The sequence below is a fragment of the Hydra viridissima genome, unplaced genomic scaffold (assembly GCF_058129835.1).
Source record: "Hydra viridissima isolate aposymbiotic clone 2 unplaced genomic scaffold, HvirCarnegie_v1 scaffold_10, whole genome shotgun sequence".
Taxonomy (NCBI): Eukaryota; Metazoa; Cnidaria; class Hydrozoa; order Anthoathecata; family Hydridae; genus Hydra; species Hydra viridissima.
In genome coordinates this window covers 5,732,143-5,751,859 of record NW_028324309.1, presented here as the reverse complement: position 1 = coordinate 5,751,859, position 19,717 = coordinate 5,732,143, and the positions used below count along the sequence as shown (strand labels likewise).

Below are 19,717 nucleotides of genomic sequence, written 5' to 3'. Positions count from 1 at the left end.
ACAAAAATACATGAGTTAAATATTTTTTCAGAACATTCATCTCCAGCCCGTTTGCACCAGCTGATTATCCATTTTTCCTGTCAATACTTTCACTCTTTAAAGTTGCGGCTGAACTTGGTTTACTAAATCTCTTTCAAAATTATAATACTTTTTTATTGTGTTGTAACACAAGTGATATCGTTAGTGGAAAAATAAACATTGGTGATGTGACACATCAAAAAAAGTGAGTTATTGACCACAACTTGTTTTCTATTTATCTTTTAAAAAGCTCAGAGGCTTCAATTGGTTACCTTTAATTCCTCTAGCGATGTTAAGTTATTACAAAATAATACTTATAGTTAGAATAAGTTATATTTTTTCTAGGGTCGTGCAACAAATCATTGTTACAATTTTTAAGATATTTAGCTATAACTCACATGGTTGTGATTTTCAATTTAAACTTATAACAAAACCTTGTATGCCACAGTTTGACTCTGTTGGTAACTTAGTTGTTGCTGTCTATAAGAACTTACTGATATCTGGCTCAGAGTCTTATTACGATCTACCCCTAATGGAAAGTGTATTGGCATTATTGGTTCATCTTCTTGCTTATCAAAATTGGAGCTTAGAAGTTGTTAATGGAGATTCCATGTGCTTAGAACTTTTCCACTGGTTGGTAAATGTATGAATTTTTTTTTTTAATATCAAGTTTTCAATTTGTAATTTTGTTCAGAAACTTTCGTAACATGGGTTAAAAATCCTTTCCATAAAGCTTTCAAATATTTAGATTGTGACATCTTTTCAAGTAGATAGGGTTGATGCCCTTGTATCATTCATGGGTAAAGGGATTGTCAAATCATCTGTAATATGTTTGTGCCACTTGGTTCATGAGATAAAAATCTTGGATGTATTTAGTGTAAGTGTTGGTTTTTCATTTTTTGGTTTATTCCTTAGAATTAACTTTGATTATGCACTTATGAATTGTGGTTTAGTTAATTTAAAATTCCTTGTTTTGTTCTATTTTATTTATGATGCATTTGGTTAAGCAACTATTTCTTTTAACCACATTGCAACTATGACAATCATTTCAAATTAAATGTAATTATGATGCTTTTTTAGAGTTTAATAGACTCATACACATCAAAAAATATTGAAAACTCATGTTCTACTGCTCTTCCTTGGTTATCTTCTTTGGTCTCTGATCGCTCAACAGAGATACGTTGGGGAGGCTGGATTTTAGCAACTGCTTTTCTTAGTGAAAATGATAAAATGATTGTTACTGAGTTTCAAAATCAACCTGGTGGTATTTGGGCAGCTGCTATTGGGGTCATTCTAAACCACAAAGAAGCTTTTGTAGTTAGAGCACAGGTATGTTTTACTGTTTTATTCTAAATCTAACAATTTTTTTGCAGGCATCATAGATTTTGATCTTGTTTCATAGTTTTAACTGTGAAACAAGAATTTCCTTCAAAAGGCCTTCATATACTAAGTTTTTTGGAACTTATATCCTTTGTCCATCATTAAAAACTTGTTGAACTTTTTAAAAGCTGTTTTAAAAATTTTAAAATGATTAATCAGTGAAGAAAATTTTAGTTAATTTTATTTGTTAATCTGGAATTTCACAATTCCAATTTTTAGCTTATTTGATTTTATTTTTTATTTAGAGTTGTGTGTTGTTATGCAGATTATTTAAACAATTGTCAATTGTTTGTACAGACAATTTTTTATGGGAAAGTATGGTTGTACAAGATACTATAACTAAGGTATTTTTCATCATTTTTAATAACAACAATAAGTTTTTATTTTGTTGCTAGACTGTTTTCTTATACTTTGCGTCATTCATGTATTTCTATTGCTTTTCCAACTATGTGGAAATAGGTATCAATTCTCTTACCAACTTGCAACAACTAAATATAAAGTTTATAAAAGTTATTTATATATAACCCAAGTTTATAAAAGTTATTTATAAGCAACCTATATTGTGACAAATTTATAATGTTTTTATAAGTTGGTCATAATATGGGAGATGAGCTTGCTTGCCATAAACTTTAAATTTCTTTATTAACAAAAAGAAGTACAGTCACTTATTAATTTTAATGTAAAATGGTTCTAAATTGTAGGATATTTACTTTATGATCATTTCTAATATGTTAAAAAATATAATTTAATATTTATATTTTCAAATATATTGGATTTGATTTTAAAAGATTTGGTTATGTAAACAAAATTTTTAAATATTGTTGATGAACTGTGTTATTTTTAGAAAAAAGCAACTGGCTCTGCTGCCTTCTTGCTACTATTTGAGCATTTTGATTTGTACAATGAGATACGAAAAATGTTTGATGATGATTTTTCACATGTTTTATCTGTTAGACATGTCAATGCCTCTACATCAATGACACAAGATTCTTACATTAGTGAGAATATTTTGCCAACAAATGCAAGTGAAACCATGCAAACTCTAGGTAGTAAATATTCTGATATACCTGAGGATGTATCTTTACTGTCAAGTAAATATTTACCAAATGAGTTTATTGAAAGCAATCACACTAAACTCTTGAATGAATTTATTGAAAGCAATCACACTAAACTCTTGAATGAATCTTCCGAACTGTAAGTCTTCACACACAGTGTTATTTTCATTTCACAAATATTTTAGTGACTATTACTTTATTTATATCTATAAATAAAGCAGTTTGATAATGTTTACCTGTACAAAATTTCATCTTTTCAAATTTTACTTTTCTTCAAAATTTTTAATTAAATAAAAAAAAAAAAATGCTACAAACTTAATAGATTTTATGTAAAGATTGAAAAGATTTGTTATTCATGAAAATCTGAAAATCAACATAACCTGGCTTAACAGGGTTAATATTTTTGTAATTCAAAGTGTATTGTAATATATGTTTTGCTTAAAAATCCTTTTTCAAGTTTTCTACAAAAAAGAAAAAAATAACCACAAAAAATATCTTCTACCATAACTAAGATTTGGGGCTTTCTTTTGATGATTTCTTTTGATGATTTAGTGACTGTTAGAGAATATCGTTTTTTTTCAGAGTAGAAAAATTGCTGCAAATAGTTGAAGTATAGAGATGTCAAGTAAAACTTATTTGTTCCTATTTATTAATTTTTTAAATTTCTTTAACTTTTCTCTTCAAGATCTCTACACATACTGCATAGAGATTTTCTTCCTAAGCAATACAAGTCTTTGCTGATGAAGAGATCAGTTATTGATGTTGTTTCTGGTTTAATATTGTTATCTCCTGAAGATGTTCTAAGCAAGATGGTAGCAGAAAATGTTTTGGATGCTATTTTTAGGTTTTATTTTTATTCCACTTTTAAATAGTTATACTTTTTTTTATTTAAGAGCTTTATCATGCTTTATTTTCTATTGTTTCTTTTAGAAATTGGAATCCTACAGATTTTGTTACTTTATCAAAATCTTATCCACCACAAATAAAATTGGCAAAAAAACTTGTGCATCACTCAAAGGTTGCGTTGGCTGTTGCAAATCTTGTAAACGTTTTAATTTCAAGTAGCTCAATAAAAAAGTATGAGAATGTATGCATCAAATTAGTGATAGATTTCAAATTGATTGAAAAGTTCTACTCGCTTTTTTCACTCTCCTTTAATCCAATTTGGGGTAAGTACTAAAACAAACAAAAAATATTCACATAATATAAAGTATACTTGGTGAAGAACTTTCTGTCTATAAATGTTCATTTCATGCCTTTGTAGAACTTTTAATGCAGTCTTCAACTTGCTAAAAGAAAATTTTTCTTGTTTTAGAATACAGGGATATTTATATGGATGTATGGCACAATATTTGCTCCTTACTTGGAGGATTGGTAGTGAATTTTAAAGAAACAATCCCATCTTTGGCAGCGTGTCTTACAGACAATGTTCAGTCCCTTTGTGGTAAGGTTTTAAACTGTCAGGTAGTAGTTGTTTTCTATATTTAAAAAAGCAAGAATAAAGTTTTTATGCTATTTTTTTTTGAAGTTAGTCTTAAAAATAAACACAAAATGACCTAATAAAAGGAATAATCTATTATCATTATAGGAGCTTTGTCGTTTGTTATTACCGTTTATTCTAAGCTGAAAACAAGCAATAAATGCACAGACAGCTTGTTAAAGCTTCTGGTGATTATTTTTCAAATGAATGAATTCTGTTTATCTTTGTTGGATGTGAAACCAGTGGCAAGAGAAATTGTTAAGTTTATCATTGGTATACAGGTTTTTAATCTACCGAGTGAAAACATATGTGTCGGGGAATATTTATGCTGTATTTTGCTGTATCTTCATAACAGGGTTTTGTGCAATTCTTTTCATTTGGGTAAAATGGCTTTAAGCTCTCTGTTTAATGTTAGTGAAAAAGCAAAGCAGCTAGCCCTTAAAGAAGGTTTTGCTGAAATTTTTATTGAAGAAATGAAAGATCTACTCATAAAGACTAACATTTGTTCAATACGAGAGGGAAAAAAAGTTGACGAGAATAAGGTGAGAATGTGAATTGATTGGGGCAAAAGGTGCTCGTAGTTATCTTTTTTATTTTTCTTGGTTCATTTCTTTATTACTTATCTTCTTTTTATACTTTCTACATTGCAGGCGGAATTGTTTCAACAGCTCATTGATTGCTTAAATATAGTTCGCAACTTTGCAGTGCATGCCGAAAATATAAAAGTAAGTTTTTAGATCTTCCAGATATAACCCTTTGGGTTTCTTTTATAAATTTATGAAGATCCAATCACATTCTTGATTGGATAGCATGTATTGTCTTTTACTAATTTGTGTTTTAACTATTGTGTTTAAAGTGTGCACTAATATCTGGAGGTATTACAATTCATTTGTTAAATGTGAGAGTGTGGTCTGCATTCCACCCACCATTGGTCGATGCTTTGTTGCTGCTTCTCCTGGTTTTATCCTGTCATTGTAGAACAGGTTTGTTAACTGAATGCATTGGGTAATAAAAAAAAAACGCTTTTTGATAAATATCAGGGAAAAAATGTTTATACCAAAAGTGACGTTAAAAATACAAAACATTGATAGACTAAGTGAGTTACAGTGTTTATCTGTTTATGAGTCTTTCTAAATACTTAAGTTCATGTACTTATATATAAATACTATTTCAAAATTTTTACAAATATTTCTTCCATTTTTAACAAGGTAAATTTTACTTTATTTCCTTCACAGCTCAAGTAGCCATTTGCTCTCAAACAAGTTTGGTGAATAAACATGCATTAGACGAAACTTCATTTATCCAATATAACATCAAGATGCTGGAAAAGCTTCAAAGGGACGCTCTCTTAGCTAATGGAAAACTAAGCAACCGAACTGCGATTTGTTTTGGGATCCTAATAAATGCAATAAGTTTTTCAGAATGCAGAAAAATTCTTTTCAAAGTCTGTTTATTTAAAGGTTTTTTTTTTCTATTTTTGTTATTAAATGACAGAAAGAAAAAAATATTGACTACTTCCTTTCTTTTTAAATTAGTCCGGGTTGCTTGGTTTATTTACAACCATATACAATACAAGTTCTTCAGGAAATATGCATCAGCGAAAAGTTGCAAATGCTCTCCTTTCTGATTGGTTGAAATTGCTCTCATCTTTGTCATTTTTTCAAGACGGTGCTAAAGTGATTTGGAAAATTCCTGGTAACTTTTTATTCTTTAAATGACGATTTTTTTTTTTTCACATCTTCGAACTCAAAGAATTAGAGCGACGTTTTAGAAATCAGTCTAGTTTCACAAGACCGTTATTTTTTCACCGTTAATATCCAAGCTTTTAAAGTAATTTTTTCTTTAGATATTCTTTTAATACTTATTAGTATGATAAACGGGTCAAGCTTAAAAAAACAAGATTATGGATTACTCATTCTTCGAAATATTGCATATGTTCCTGCTATTAAACAGTCATTAAGTTCAAACTGTATGTAACTTTGTTGTTCTTTTTTTCTTTTTTCCTCCGTACCTTCGTTCAAGTTACTTCCAAACAGATACTCCTTGATCGTTGTTTTTTTTTTCTTCAGCTGAATTGCTATCATCTGTGTTAGAAAAGCTGACTTCTCAGTCGTTGAAAACCAAATCTATTATTAGCGGGTTTTTTTGGATTCTCACTTACGGAAATCAAAAGGTCTTTTTTTTTTTTTTTTTTCTGAAATTTATTTTAAGTTTAATTAAATTTCTTTTCTATAAATTTTTTTTTGGACAGAACTTTGATTTTTTTTTTTTTTTTGAGTAAAGTTCTAAACTTTTCACCAGGCGATGAATTTCTTGAAGAAATCGAATTTTAAAAACTGTTTGATGGCGTTGAAGGATGACGTCAATTCAGGTAATATTTGTATACGGTTGTTTTTCTAAACTCTCTGAGAATTTAGCGCAACGTCCGGATCTGGTTCCTTTTTCTCATTAAAATTTGGCATTGTATCTCAGTTTTATTACAATAATTAGCATGTGAATAAACGAAAGAAGTGTTTACTAATTCTACTTTTGTTCCTCTTTTTATTTACTAGTTAAGGCCCAGCTTCTTTATTCGCTTTCGTTAACTTTGGAGTTAGCGAAAGCGAACAAGTTTCATTTTTGTGTGGGAAGGGTTTTGTAGGCGGAAGAGTGTAAGCGCCAACTTTCATTCGAAATCCGGGACGATACCGAGACGAGACGAAATGTCCCGGACAAAATAGGAGCTTTACAATTTCCCGGAATATACATCTTTTTAACGGGACATAACGAGACATAAAGAGACATACTAGTTATTCCTAATGTAAAATTTAAGTAATGAATTTCTGGCACAATTACCATCATTTATTTAAGTTGCTACTTTTAATATTGTTATACCATCTATATAATCACAGCTTTAGCAATATTAATGGTAGCAGCTGAAATCAGAGAAAAAAAGTATTTTTAGGATACTATTTAACTTTTTCCACTATAATATCGTGCAAGAAGTGGATAAATATGTATCCCAGGGCTAAGTTTCTGATCATTTGATATTGTTTATCGTTGAGGTCAATATTCACTTCTAATCCAAGAGTTTGTTTTACAGTATTATTTAAAGGAAAGGTTTTATCCAAAGTGTCTAACTTTTTTGATCTGTAAAACATTTGACTTTTTTTAAAAAGTGTACTTCTTGCAGAGACTAAAAATAGAGCATGATGTTCAACATCGAGTACATTTATTTTTTTCTCTTTTGCTTTGCTCTCCAAAAACGACCCATTGTTTATGGGGTTTTCCACAACCAAAATGGCTGCTTGTATTGGTCATAAGATTTTCTTGAAGCTATTGGCATTCTTTTTCTATAAAAGAATTATAGAAAAAGAATGCCAATGGTTCAAGAAAATCTTATGACCAATACAAGTAGCCATTTTGGTTGTGAAAAAAACCAAATCACATTGTTTTAGTTTTTTCTTCACTTTTGAAATAAATGTATCTTAAGTAGCCTTTATGTTCTCTATGCTAATTTCTTCAGTTTTATTTGATTTCGTTAAGTAAATCCTTCCAAAATCGTAATTTATCCACTTTCTAATTCACGTATATTCGGAATAAGATCTAATTTTTTTTTTATTAATATATATCAGAAACATTTTTGAGTACTTTACATCATTTTTCACTTTACACTGTTTAACATTTTATGTTATTATTTCTTTGACAATTATCACACTAAGTTTCCTATAATGTTTAAGTAAATGATGTTACTTGTAGATTACAGGAAATACTGAAGTTGTTAAGTAATGCTATTTCAAATATAGCACTTCTTGAATAGTAAATTATAATTCAAATAAAAACATTTTAACAAATTTCTAAGTACATATGATGACAAAAATATGTTCCTTGGAACTATATTTGACTTGTTAAAACAAGTCATACAGTTAAAAAACTCAAATTCAAGAAACATAAATGTCAATTAACCCATAAAAAACTTGTTTTCCGCCATTTTCATTTGTTTTGATAAATAAACAACTGTTTAAAAATGGCGGAAAACAAAATTTTTATGGGTTTATTGACATTTGTATTTCTTCAATAACTCCCTATACTGTAGGTGACCGCAGAAATCCCTTTATATTCTAAAAGTAAAAGTGTTAATTAACTGAAAAAAATATATATCTCCTTGGAACTCAGTGGGACATTTTTTTAAGCTGATATTTAAAACAAAATACTATGTATATACTAGGGTGGTCCTTAATTTTCAAAGTTTGATTTTTGTACAGGGCACCCTTGAATTTTGTTTATATGCATGCATAAAAAATTCACAAAAAAAATCAGCTAAATCTGAAAACATTTAGAGGTCCCTACCACATATATAATAGTTAAGTATCATGTGGGGTTCCGTGGCTGCATGTCACTAGTTGTTATGCTGGTGAACTCTTTCACTGCACACTATACCACCTGCATAATTTATCAATATGATGTTATTTATTGTTAAATTATCCAGAATGCATTTCACCAGCTGTCAGCCATTTGTAATCAGACACTGACAGACACTCAATATAACAATAATATTTGATGAATCTGAATTAGTGACTACTGACTCTCTCAGGGAAACTTCCGTAACAACTGACCTAGTGGATACTGGATCAAAAGTGAGTGTTTTCTTTGTTTATTTTTGCTTAAATATTAATTTGCCAAATTATATTGATTTAACAATGAATTATTATAAAACAGACAGAATGACCGATCCGCTGTGCTAAATGCATTTTAAATTGTTTATTAATATCAATTGCCTGAGTGCCATAGTATCGAACTTGACTTTTCATTTATGCACATAATTGTGTATTTTATTTATTGGTTTTAGACCTTGTCAGAGTTTTCATATGTCATTGTTGTTTATTTATATTGCATAACATAAATTTTGTCAGTTAGTTTTCTGAGCTCTATAAGTTTTTGTTAGAAATTACATATAATTTGAATAATTAAATTGGATGGTAACAAATAAAATTTATTACTTTAAGGGAGATGGCCAATGCTTGCTGTAGGACTTCGAAACCAACTACAAGACGAGAAACTGAGTTGTGACTGATAGGCCAAATGTCTGAAATTCTCAGCTCTACAAAGTTACCGTCAAAGAAGGAAGTCATGGCATTTTTCTTCTATTACAAAGAGGCCACCAAACAGACCATTCGTGAAGCATCACATTCAACAACTAATGACGTTCTTGAAGTGTGGGCTAAAGCCCGCATCCCGACACGGTTGAAGAAACACGTTGTTGAAAAAGTTGAATGTCTGTTCCATGAATATGACAAACTGAAGAAAAATAAGGAAAATAAAGCAAAGCGCTCTGAAAGTCTACTGAAGAAGGAAGAAGAATGGAAGGATGGCTTAGAGAGTCTTTTTGACATTGCTCATGCGGACGCCATGAAGATGATTAGCATGCAGGAGGACAGGGAGTTCCTGTTAGCTCAGCGTGAGGCGGGACGACGTGGTAAGATGGGAAGTGTTGACAAAGCCATGGCCAAAAGAGAAAGAGATGTTCACAGTAGAGAAGAAAACTTCAAGAGAAGAAAAGAGAGAGAAGAACAGGACAGAGTGGCCAGAGAGGAGAAAGCTATTCTTCAGAATTCCGAAAGCGAACAGGAGTCTGGTAATGATAATGAAGCATTTGGTGAGCCATCATCAACCATAACTTCAAAGAGAACTAAACGTAAACGTGGAACACACAAAATACTGAATGACAAGTTAGCAGTATGTCTGGATATGGCAAAGGTCAGTGATAGAAATGCTGCACTAGTCCTGACTCCAGCACTGCAGCACCTCGGTCATGACCCAGCAGAGTTTAATATCAATCGATCGTCCATTCGAAGAGAAAGGATGAAATGTAGGCAGAGAATGGCAGAGAACTTGAAAGCAGAATTCAAGCCAACAGTTCCACTAACAATACACTGGGATGGGAAATTGGTGGAAGATATCAGTAGTAGGGGTGTTCAAAAAAAAAAAATTTCGAAAACAATCGATCGTCCATTCGAAGCACACGCACTTGACTTTATCAGCTATGCCCCACGCTACAGTTACATCATAAACAGCTGTTGCTGCAGCTTCTCCAGTTCCAGATGGCAGCTTTGGTACACAAAGAAGTTGGTCAACTCCCAGTCCAGACACGAGGATTGGGAGCCGGTCCACAATTTTTTTGCTACTGATTAGGGGTGTTCAAAAAAAAAAAATTTCGAAAACGCGAATACACAACAAGCTAAATTTGGGGCAAATGTAAAAAAAATACGATTACAAAAAAAAAAAGTCAAAAATATTGAGATTTACCTTGTGCTCAAGCGTCAAAACCCCCCTAAAAATGCCCCAAATAGTACCCTCGTAGCAAGGCTTTGAGCACAAGGTAAATCTTAATATTTTTAATTTTTTTTTTTTTTAATGTGCTCATAATAATCTATACTTTTTTTTAAAATTGATGTGTATCCGTGATTTTTCTTAAAAGTTCTTTAAATTTAAAACGATTTTATGCAAAAAAACGAAAATATGCGCATTTAACAAAAAAGAATGCGCAATAATTCGTACTTATTTTATTTGTTTATATTCACAGTGTTTGGTTTTCATTTTATTTGTATTAAGCTTTTTAGAAAAACGTTTTTTTTATAGGTTGATTGAATGATACAAACTTAAATTACGTGCAACTTGTATCTTTAAAAAATATTTTTTTAATATAAATACAAAAGTTCAAGCTATCTTCTGAATTTTGGAGCGTAAGCTAAGTAATCCCTTTGCGATTCTTTTCTTGCTTATAACTTTGTTATTTTGTTTCTTGGTTAATAAAGATTCACTGCCTGATGCCTTAAAAATTGAGCGAGTTTTGTCCACAGCAATAAGCCTATTTTGTTTTTCTTCCTCGTCTCTGTAGCGGTGAACAAATTGTTGCATCATTCCAATTGCCCTTTCAGCGTGGTCGTTTACACAAACAATACTTTTTGCAAAATTTAAAAATAATTTATATGTTGATTGCGTGTGCCAATACTGAGGTGGCAAGGTCAGCCAATCATCAACTCGTTGATCTTTTATTCCGATCATATCAAACATTAACCAAGAGAACTCATCAACCAAAGAAGCTAAGCTAGGAATTTGCTGATGAATGTTAAGTTCAATTTTCAACAATTTTTCTATATCTTTTTTTTGCTTATTTTCAGTTTTAAAGTAACATGACTTAGGTTTTGGAAATGATAATATTGCAGCAGCAATTTTTTTCTTTTCTTCGAGTGCAACACCATCATCCAGCAAGGCTAAAGGAATCAGAGTTGAGTCAAGATACCATGTATGTTTAAATAAAGAATTCAACACAGCATCAACAGCAAATGGTTCTGCACATACTGCTTTATACTGATGCATTTGATGAATAGCAGTTACATCCATAAAAGGAGCTTTGATTGTATCATTTGATTGCAGGTACCACTTTGCATAAAAACAAGCTATAAATTCAGTTATTACCTTAATATGTTCTCTATTTTTTTGAATAAAATCAATTTGAGTTGAAAGAATTTGCATTTTTAAATAATATATAGATTTCCCAAGAAATCTTGCATGATGAACCGCTCCAGTTTTTCGAATTTTAATGATAGAAGGAGAAAGATAGCTGACCACTAGCTCTGCAAGTTCTTTTCTATCTTCCCGTACAATATTATTTCTCAATAAGTAAGATCTACAATACTCAAGAGATTCTGTAGCAGCTTTTTCAACAACGGTTCCTTTAATTTCTTCCCAACCAAATTTTACTAACATAGATGGGTTGTACTCAAAATTAGGCTGCTCAAACAAGTTTTTGAAATGTTTAAACAAAGGGTTATCGGGGGCCGTAGTTTTTTCATTTGTTATAGCCTCACAAAAGTGTGTGATTCTCAACTCAGAAACATGATGTCTGCAAGCTAAAAGAATTAGATACTTATTTAACTCAGTAGATATTCTTATTAAAGATCCTTTATGTATTCCTGTATTGCTTGATGTGGTATCAAAACAAAGTAATCCAATCTTTGATTCGAGATTGTACTCTTTTAAGACTTTCATTACACCATTGTACTGATCTTCTCCAGATGAAGAGGGTAATGGCGTAACTCCGAGAAGATGGGAGTCATTATCAATAGTTGCCAGAACCGCAAGTCTATCATGCTTTAATTTTTTTCCATTATTAATTTCAAAAAGTGTCTTTCCGTCAAAATGTATAATGCATGGGTAGGGAGAAGCTCGGATGCTAAGTTCGACATCTTCTTTAGCAATAACTGCCATTTCATGAGCTGTTTGTTTCATCTTTCTAGATGCTGTTGACCTGCTGCAATTTACATTTGTAAGATCAACCCCAGAACTATCAAGGATTGCAGCAGTAACTTTTGTCAAAACGTTTGGAGAAATATCAGTAATTGTGGCAATAAGAGCAACATTACCAGAAATAATATCTTTTGGGATCTCAGCTTTTATAAGACTACTTGACTCTATAGAACGCCGATATCCTGGTTCAAAATCGGAATCAAAAGATGAATCTTCGCTGGTGTCCGTACCAAATTCTAACTCTGAACTTACTTCTACTGATTTAGCAGCATTTTTTATAGATGGATTTCTCTTTCTTGTATTCTCCGAAATCTAAACAGCATACATTATAAAATAAAAATTAATGTACCCAAAATAAAAACCAATGAAAAATTGGAGAAGAGTGAGCAATGATAGAAGAGTTTTTAAATTCAGAAAAAAGGTTTATAATATGGATTTATATTATAATATATAATACCTTCTCGCTATATTTTTTGTCTTCAGGCCCTAGAAATAACTTTCTGTTGTGTTCTTGATCGTATAAAAAATCTAGGTCCTCTTTCCTATCTAGGTCTGATCTATTCTTGTCCTTCTTTATCCAGTTTTGTAAGTCAGCTATTCCTGCCCAAAAGATTTTTCCCAGCTCTTTTCTAAAGTCTTGTTGCTTTTTTAATTCTAAAGGCGACCTCCTGTGCATGTTTTTTTTTCAAATTCAAATATTTTTTGTTCAACTTATTCAGCTTTTGTATCAAGTTATTATCTGATTGAAGAGGGAATCCAGCTTTAAGCCAGGGACCCTTGATTTTGCTTAGAATACACCTACAATGCAGTTCAACACATCTCTCGTATTTTCTGTCTTTTTTTACCGAGCATGCAATTATCATTGACTTTTTTGAGGTTTTAGAAAGCGTCGACTTATTAAAAGCTATGTGTTGTAAAATATCTAATCCAGTTGGCAGTTGATCAACTAAAGTTAATAACAAAAATATTCAGGTTGAGTTTGCTCTTGTACAACGTGAAATCTTATAGTCATAAGATTTCACATTATTAACTATAGTCTTATATCCTAAACTAGATATTTAAAATTAAAAAAAGCTCAAAACAAATTCGTTACTTGGTATTGCTGGTTTCACTTTCTCAATAATAAAATGTTTGTTTCTTTTCATTTTTATATTTCGCTTTTCATTGCCACTTTTTAATAGTTTCTTACTTTTATTTGCACTTGAAACTTTCATTTTTTGTGACTCTCCTTTGTTTTCTATTAAATTGTCCATTATAATTTTTAAAACTATTTTAAAAGAAATGACGTTCACTAATTTCAAAATATGAGATGAAACTATAATGTTTACTGCAGAATTTCGCAATATACATTAACGTTAATTTACAATTGTCAGTTTTTTCTTTTTACAAGTTTTAGACAGGTAATATAATTGTTTATTAAGTGAGAACAAAAGAAAAATGCAAACAAAGTACACAAATCAAATAACAAAAGAAACATTAATGATTAAAAAACCAAACAATGTGAATATAAACAAATAAAATAAGTACGAATTATTGCGCATTCTTTTTTGTTAAATGCGCATATTTTCGTTTTTTTGCATAAAATCGTTTTAAATTTAAAGAACTTTTAAGAAAAATCACGGATACACATCAATTTTAAAAAAAAGTATAGATTATTATGAGCACATTAAAAAAAAAAAAAATTAAAAATATTAAGATTTACCTTGTGCTCAAAGCCTTGCTACGAGGGTACTATTTGGGGCATTTTTAGGGGGGTTTTGACGCTTGAGCACAAGGTAAATCTCAATATTTTTGACTTTTTTTTTTTGTAATCGTATTTTTTTTACATTTGCCCCAAATTTAGCTTGTTGTGTATTCGCGTTTTCGAAATTTTTTTTTTTTGAACACCCCTAATCAGTAGCAAAAAAATTGTGGACCGGCTCCCAATCCTCGTGTCTGGACTGGGAGTTGACCAACTTCTTTGTGTACCAAAGCTGCCATCTGGAACTGGAGAAGCTGCAGCAACAGCTGTTTATGATGTAACTGTAGCGTGGGGCATAGCTGATAAAGTCAAGTGCGTGTGCTTCGACACTACTTCCGTCAATAGTGGTCCAAGAAATGGTGCTTGCATCCTACTGGAGCAGAAGTTTGACAAAGATTTGCTCTGGTTTGCTTGCCGTCATCACATTTTAGAAATAGTCTTAGAGGCAACGGTTACTCTTTCTCTTGGCCCTTCAAAGGGCCCAGACATGATTTTTAAAAGGTTTCAAAGCAGTTGGGAAATCATTGACCGGTAAAATTTTCAGGCATCTAGTTCGAATGACATCGTGCACAGTGCCGTTTCCAGTGTTGCAAATGAAATTATTGCATTTGCTGAAAACCAACTGCAACAGTTTCAGCCTCGTGATGATTATCGCGAACTGCTAGAGCTGACAATAATGTTTCTGGGAGGCGTTCCATCTCAAGGATGCTCATTCAAAGCTCCGGCAGGACTGCATCGAGCCAGATGGATGGCCAAGGCTATTTATTCATTGAAAATATGGATGCTGAGAAGCCAGTTCAAGATGATAAAGAAAGAAGAGAAGGGAATAGCAGACGTGTGTCTTTTCACAGTGACTCTGTATGTCAAGGCCTGGTTTAGAGCGCCGTCAGCGCCATCTTCGCCCTGTGTTGATCTCGAGCTTATCAAGGAGATCGACAAATACAAGGCACAGAATCAAGCAGTCTCTCAGATCGCAATGAAGAAAATTTTAGGACATTTGTGGTACTTGTCAGAAGAACTGATTGCATTGGCTTTCTTTGATGACGAAGTCTCCGATGACACTAAACGTCTGATGGTCAGTGCCCTGCAAGCACCGGGTGCAGAATATCCTTTGAAGAGGATAACTGTTGATCCTACGCTGGTGAGCTCCAAGAACTTGGAAGACTTTGTCACCGAGAGCATTCGTAGATTCTTCACCATCACTGGTCTACCGTCAACTTTCCTCAACAAAGATGTGAAGCTCTGGTCTGCAGATGCTGACTATCAGTTGGCGAAGAACACTGTCAGTAGTATGAGAGTTGTGAATGACATAGCAGAACGTGGAGTTGCCTTAATGGACGAATACAACAAGCTGCACACAAACGATGAGGAGCAGAAACAGTGCCTTCTCTTAATTGTAAAGAAGTGCCGCCAGCGATTTCCTGATCGAGCGAAGAATACCCTGGCAATGGACTAACTAGACGGTTTTTGTCACTTTGACAGTCTCAACACAGAAGGACAATAATAATTACAATATGTAACACTGTAACAGTTGTTTAAATGTGCTTCAATTAGGGATTGCAATCCCGCACACTTTTCAATCCCGCGGGATCCGCGCGGATTTTTTTAATTTTTGTGCGGATCCCGCGGGATCCCGCGCGGGATTAGTAGGTTTCTTATGCACATTATAAAAGGCAAAATGACAATTGTATTTTTCTTTCAAGTATTTTAGAAAAAATATACTCAACTTATTAGATTGATAAGATAAGGTAAATAAAGCCAAAAAACGCAATTCATTTGTAAATCAATATAATTCTTAACATTTAATGAACAAAAAGATAAGCCAAAGTACATAGAACATCTTTTAGCTTTACGTAGAACTATTAGCTTTATTTGTTTTTTGAAATATCAAATTGAGAAAATGATTGTAAGAAATGGGCTCTTAAGAAACAGACCCTACTTAAAGTATCATCACTTAATCTACTCCTCAAAGGACTGCATATGTAACCAGCAGCTGAAAAAGCTTGCTCGGCCTCTACGCTTATTGGTGGTATGGTCATCAAGTAACTATGCGCTATATCTAGAAACGTGCCTCTTACTCCATTACTTTCATAGGCAGACATTTCCGGCTTCAATAATTTATCAAAGTCTAAAGAATCTAAATTTGGTCTCTCCTTTACATTTTCTGTCCAGCTGTTCTTGTCTTTCTGTGCTTGATTTTCCAACTCTTTTTTCAGCGATAGAATTGTAGGAATAAGTATTTGGGAATTGTTAATAAAATCTACTGCTTCTTTTTCTTCGAGTTCATTTTCTTCGTCGGATTTTTTAAGTAAACTAGTAGTCCATTTAAATTCTTATTACGACGTTGTGTAAACCTCTCACGAAGTGCCGCGGCTAAATCTTTGCTCAAAAGTGATGATTGCTTTCGCAATTTATTTAGCATAAATTGAAAAGTTGTTTCCACCGTGACAAGGTTCGATTCTCTTCTGCATTAAAGTTCGAGACCAAGTTTTAGTGGTGCCAGGCAAATAATTAAGTCATTGATTTGGGACCACTCTTCTTGGGTGAAACGAATTTCTGACCCAACATTAATTAAGGCTTTTTCAATACACACTTTTAGTCTATGAAATCTTTCTAACATATCGAACATACTGTCCCACCTAGTGTTACAATCAAGAATCAACTGAAGCTTTTTCCCGTGTTCTTGTAGGATATCTTTCTGTAAATATTTCCTTTTTGACAGGAGAGTTTTTAAATATTTTTACAACCTTTCTCACTTTTTTCATGAGATCTTTGTAATTGCTAACCAATTCAGCTGATGCTCGGTCCAAAATCATTGTCAAACCATATTCTTTATTTATAGCTTCATCATCCTCAGTTTTACTACATTCATCTTCTTCTTCACAATTTTCATATGTAATAAACGATTCTTCGACTTCTCCGCTGTTTTTCTTGTATAAGATATCAATAACTGCAAGTTGTATTCCATGAGCATAACATAGCTGTTGATAGCAAGACATCATTTTACCGACTTTTACCATCACACTTGCTCTATCAGTGGTCATGGCAATAATGTCTTCTTGGAGGTCAATATCGAAGCTATTTAGCCTTTCTGAAACTAACTTGACGCAATATTCTGCATTACACGATCCATGGATTCGAATCAATCCAAGATTAAAGTGTTTCGCCTCTATATGTACATTTAAGTTTAAGTATCTCTGACTATTTTGTGATGCCCATTCGTCAAACGTTATCTAAAACTTTTGATTTTGCTTTTTTAGTGATGTGAGTTTTTGCATTATATCGGTTTTTACAGAATCTGAGAATTTAACTACCATCAATCTTATAGTATTAGGTGAAGTAGGGAGCCGGAAACCACTCTTTGAAAACAAGTACCGTAAATCTGAAGATGTGCAAAAACTATTAAATGTAAAGCCATCTTTTGCAACCATGCGCGATACCATTTTTTTCCATAGAAATTTCCTTTACGAAAAACATGTCAATTGTTCTGACTTTTTTCGATGGAATTACTTCTTCGTCTTCGCAGTCGATGTATATTTTAGGCTCTAGTTCAACTGATTCATGCTGTTTTGAAGTTGAAGCTCCGTCTTGTTGTAAAACGTTTGATTTTAAATCGGTGCCACGTTTAGTTTTTAAATGGATTAATAACCCTTTAGTTGATCTTTGATTAATTTTTAAAATAGCCGAACATAACATGCACTTCGCATTTTCTTCATTATCACTTTTTTTAAAATAATTCCATATAGTTTTAATTTGCGACATGCTTAGTCCATTTGTTTTAAAATCTTGATGTAAATAATTTTTAAAGACTTTTTAAAAAGTAGTTTTTAAAAGTATATTTTTTACAATTATACACGCACGTTTTCAATTTCACGTTTTCAACATACTCATTAACAAAAATTTGAACATACTCATTAGCGAAAATTTCAACATAATCATTAATTAAACAAAAAAAAATTTGAACGAGTTCGACTTAAGCATGGGAATTTCGGCCTTCGAAATCGACGAAATTAAACGAAATTCGTGTTTCAATTTCGTATCGAAATTTATATTGAATTTCGAAAGACGAAATTTTTAAACATTACAAATTCACGAATTTCGAAATTAAAACTTATGTTTAATTTCGTGTCAATTTCGTTATTTTCAATGACCCGAAATTATACGAAATTTTTTCGCGAAATTAAACAATCCAAAAAATCGAAATTTCGTTCTCAATTTCGATACGAAATTGAAACACGAATTTCGTTTAATTTCGTCGATTTCGAAGGCCGAAATTCCCATGCTTAGTTCGACTAATGTTTTGCTAAATAATTGCTTATTTTTGAATGATTTTTTTATATTTATAGCTAAGAAAAATATTTTAATAGCTGAAGATAAATTTTTAAATTGATTTGTTTCACAAATACAATAAACACTTTTAATTTGATATCTTTTTTGTCTTTTTTGTTTAAAAGAATTGACCTTTTTTGTTTAAAAGCAATTGTTTCAAAATCCCGCAAATCCCGCGGATCCCGCAGTAGTTTTTGCGGGATCTTGCATGCGCTAAATTAATGCGGGATCCCGCGGGATTGCGGGATCCCGCAATGCGGGATTGCAATCCCTAGCTTCAATAAAGCAATGTTGTGCTCTGTGATCATATTTGTCCTAATCATTCATATTGTAGAATACTGAACATATGAGCCTTCTGTGGGCACTTTTATAGATATAAACTCTGCGGTAGAGACCCCTAAAATGTATATTTTTCAAATAAAATTTTCAGTACAATTATTTTTTCATAAACGTCAACCATTGAAGGGGGTGCCCCGTCAGAAAACTGAAGAAATTTTTTTTTGTAATGAATAAGGACCACCCTAGTATATATTCTATATTACTTTAGAAAATTCTTCTAATTTGAACAATAAAAATCAGGATGCAATTTTTTTATCCAATATATTTGAAATATATAAAGTTAAAAGGTTATCTTTAAAATAAAAATATAGACTTTAATTTAGATCAAAAGGTCACCATTTTTACTCAATAAAAATCTCTCATTTTTTAGATTTCTTTGAAAATAATATTAAAATTTAATCATAAAACACAAAATATAAGTTTTATGAAAAAATTGTTTTTACTTTTTAAATATATAATCATTTTGATTTAATATTATTTAAAAAAAAAAGTGCACTATATTTACAAAAAAGTTGTGAGGGGTTTATTTTTTTGTTGTTTTGAGTCACTGCGTCATTTTCTGGCTGGCAAAACAAACTTGGTTGGCTAAAAATTTTCTTCACTGCGAAAGCGCGAGTTAGATATCTAGTTGATATAATTGATCAGTCTCAAAACGTTTCATAATTATCCGGGACACAGTTTTTAAATCCGAGACAAAATTAACGTCCCGATTTATAACTTTTTTCCAGAACAAACTTTTCCTTTGTCTCGTCTTTTTTTTCCGGGAAATTTCTCTTTTTTTTACGCTTGTCCCGGTTCATTTCGAGAAAGCTATTCCGAGACGCAGAGGCTTAGAAGAGTGGTTTCAGTAATTCTTTTTTTTTTTTTTTTTTTTTTAAAAAAACAAAAAAAACAATGAATAACACAATAAGCGTTGTAAAACTTGTCGATCTGACGTAAATCTGGATCTTTGATCTCTATTATATTTCTCACTACAATCAGTATTTGAGATTTTGCCTCTAATACCGAAGGTTGTGAATGTAACAAGAATGATGAAACATTAAGTGAATTTTTTTTAACTGTTCAGAGAATTATGTAAGCGGTAAT

At 31.8% G+C, this 19,717-nt stretch overlaps 3 protein-coding genes across 5 annotated transcripts in view; 2 read left to right on the top strand and 1 right to left on the bottom strand.

Moving 5' to 3' along the window:
* LOC149882813 (rotatin-like) overlaps window positions 1-19,717 on the top strand; it is a 32,947-nt gene that overhangs the window by 11,646 nt on the left and 1,584 nt on the right. For 2 of the 3 annotated variants that reach the window (XM_090100514.1, XM_090100515.1), the window contains 17 exons: window positions 32-223; window positions 364-661; window positions 767-895; window positions 1,099-1,347; window positions 1,644-1,742; window positions 2,243-2,592; window positions 3,139-3,297; window positions 3,384-3,622; window positions 3,769-3,897; window positions 4,042-4,475; window positions 4,584-4,658; window positions 4,790-4,916; window positions 5,169-5,377; window positions 5,469-5,628; window positions 5,780-5,902; window positions 6,003-6,106; window positions 6,235-6,304. In XM_090100514.1, coding sequence (XP_089956640.1) covers window positions 32-223; window positions 364-661; window positions 767-895; window positions 1,099-1,347; window positions 1,644-1,742; window positions 2,243-2,592; window positions 3,139-3,297; window positions 3,384-3,622; window positions 3,769-3,897; window positions 4,042-4,475; window positions 4,584-4,658; window positions 4,790-4,916; window positions 5,169-5,377; window positions 5,469-5,628; window positions 5,780-5,902; window positions 6,003-6,106; window positions 6,235-6,304 — 3,146 coding nt within the window. Of the gene's footprint in view, window positions 1-31; window positions 224-363; window positions 662-766; window positions 896-1,098; window positions 1,348-1,643; window positions 1,743-2,242; window positions 2,593-3,138; window positions 3,298-3,383; window positions 3,623-3,768; window positions 3,898-4,041; window positions 4,476-4,583; window positions 4,659-4,789; window positions 4,917-5,168; window positions 5,378-5,468; window positions 5,629-5,779; window positions 5,903-6,002; window positions 6,107-6,234; window positions 6,305-19,717 lie in introns of those variants that run through there. The other variant, XM_090100516.1, reaches the window with a different exon arrangement.
* LOC149882815 (uncharacterized) lies at window positions 7,871-10,104 on the top strand. The gene is made up of 2 exons (XM_090099951.1): window positions 7,871-8,549; window positions 8,919-10,104. The coding sequence occupies exon 2, from the start codon at window positions 8,995-8,997 to the stop codon at window positions 10,102-10,104; it is 1,110 nt and encodes a 369-aa protein (XP_089956077.1). The 5' UTR covers window positions 7,871-8,549; window positions 8,919-8,994.
* Window positions 10,488-13,955, bottom strand: LOC149882814 (uncharacterized). The gene is made up of 2 exons (XM_090065400.1): window positions 12,680-13,955; window positions 10,488-12,534 (listed from the first exon to the last, which is right to left on the bottom strand). Exons 1-2 carry the CDS (start codon window positions 12,896-12,898, stop codon window positions 10,630-10,632), a joined length of 2,124 nt encoding a protein of 707 aa, XP_089921526.1. The 5' UTR covers window positions 12,899-13,955; the 3' UTR covers window positions 10,488-10,629.

What these genes read in the sequence shown, in the direction of transcription:
- LOC149882814 (XM_090065400.1), bottom strand. Translation starts at nt 12,898, where the DNA reads ATGCACAGGAGGTCGCCTTTAGAATTAAAAAAGCAACAAGACTTTAGA. An exon ending in ACAAAAAATATAGCGAGAAG is followed by an intron (nt 12,535 to 12,679) that starts GTATTATATATT and finishes TATGCTGTTTAG; the next exon opens with ATTTCGGAGAATACAAGAAA.
- LOC149882815 (XM_090099951.1), top strand. Translation starts at nt 8,995, where the DNA reads ATGTCTGAAATTCTCAGCTCTACAAAGTTACCGTCAAAGAAGGAAGTC.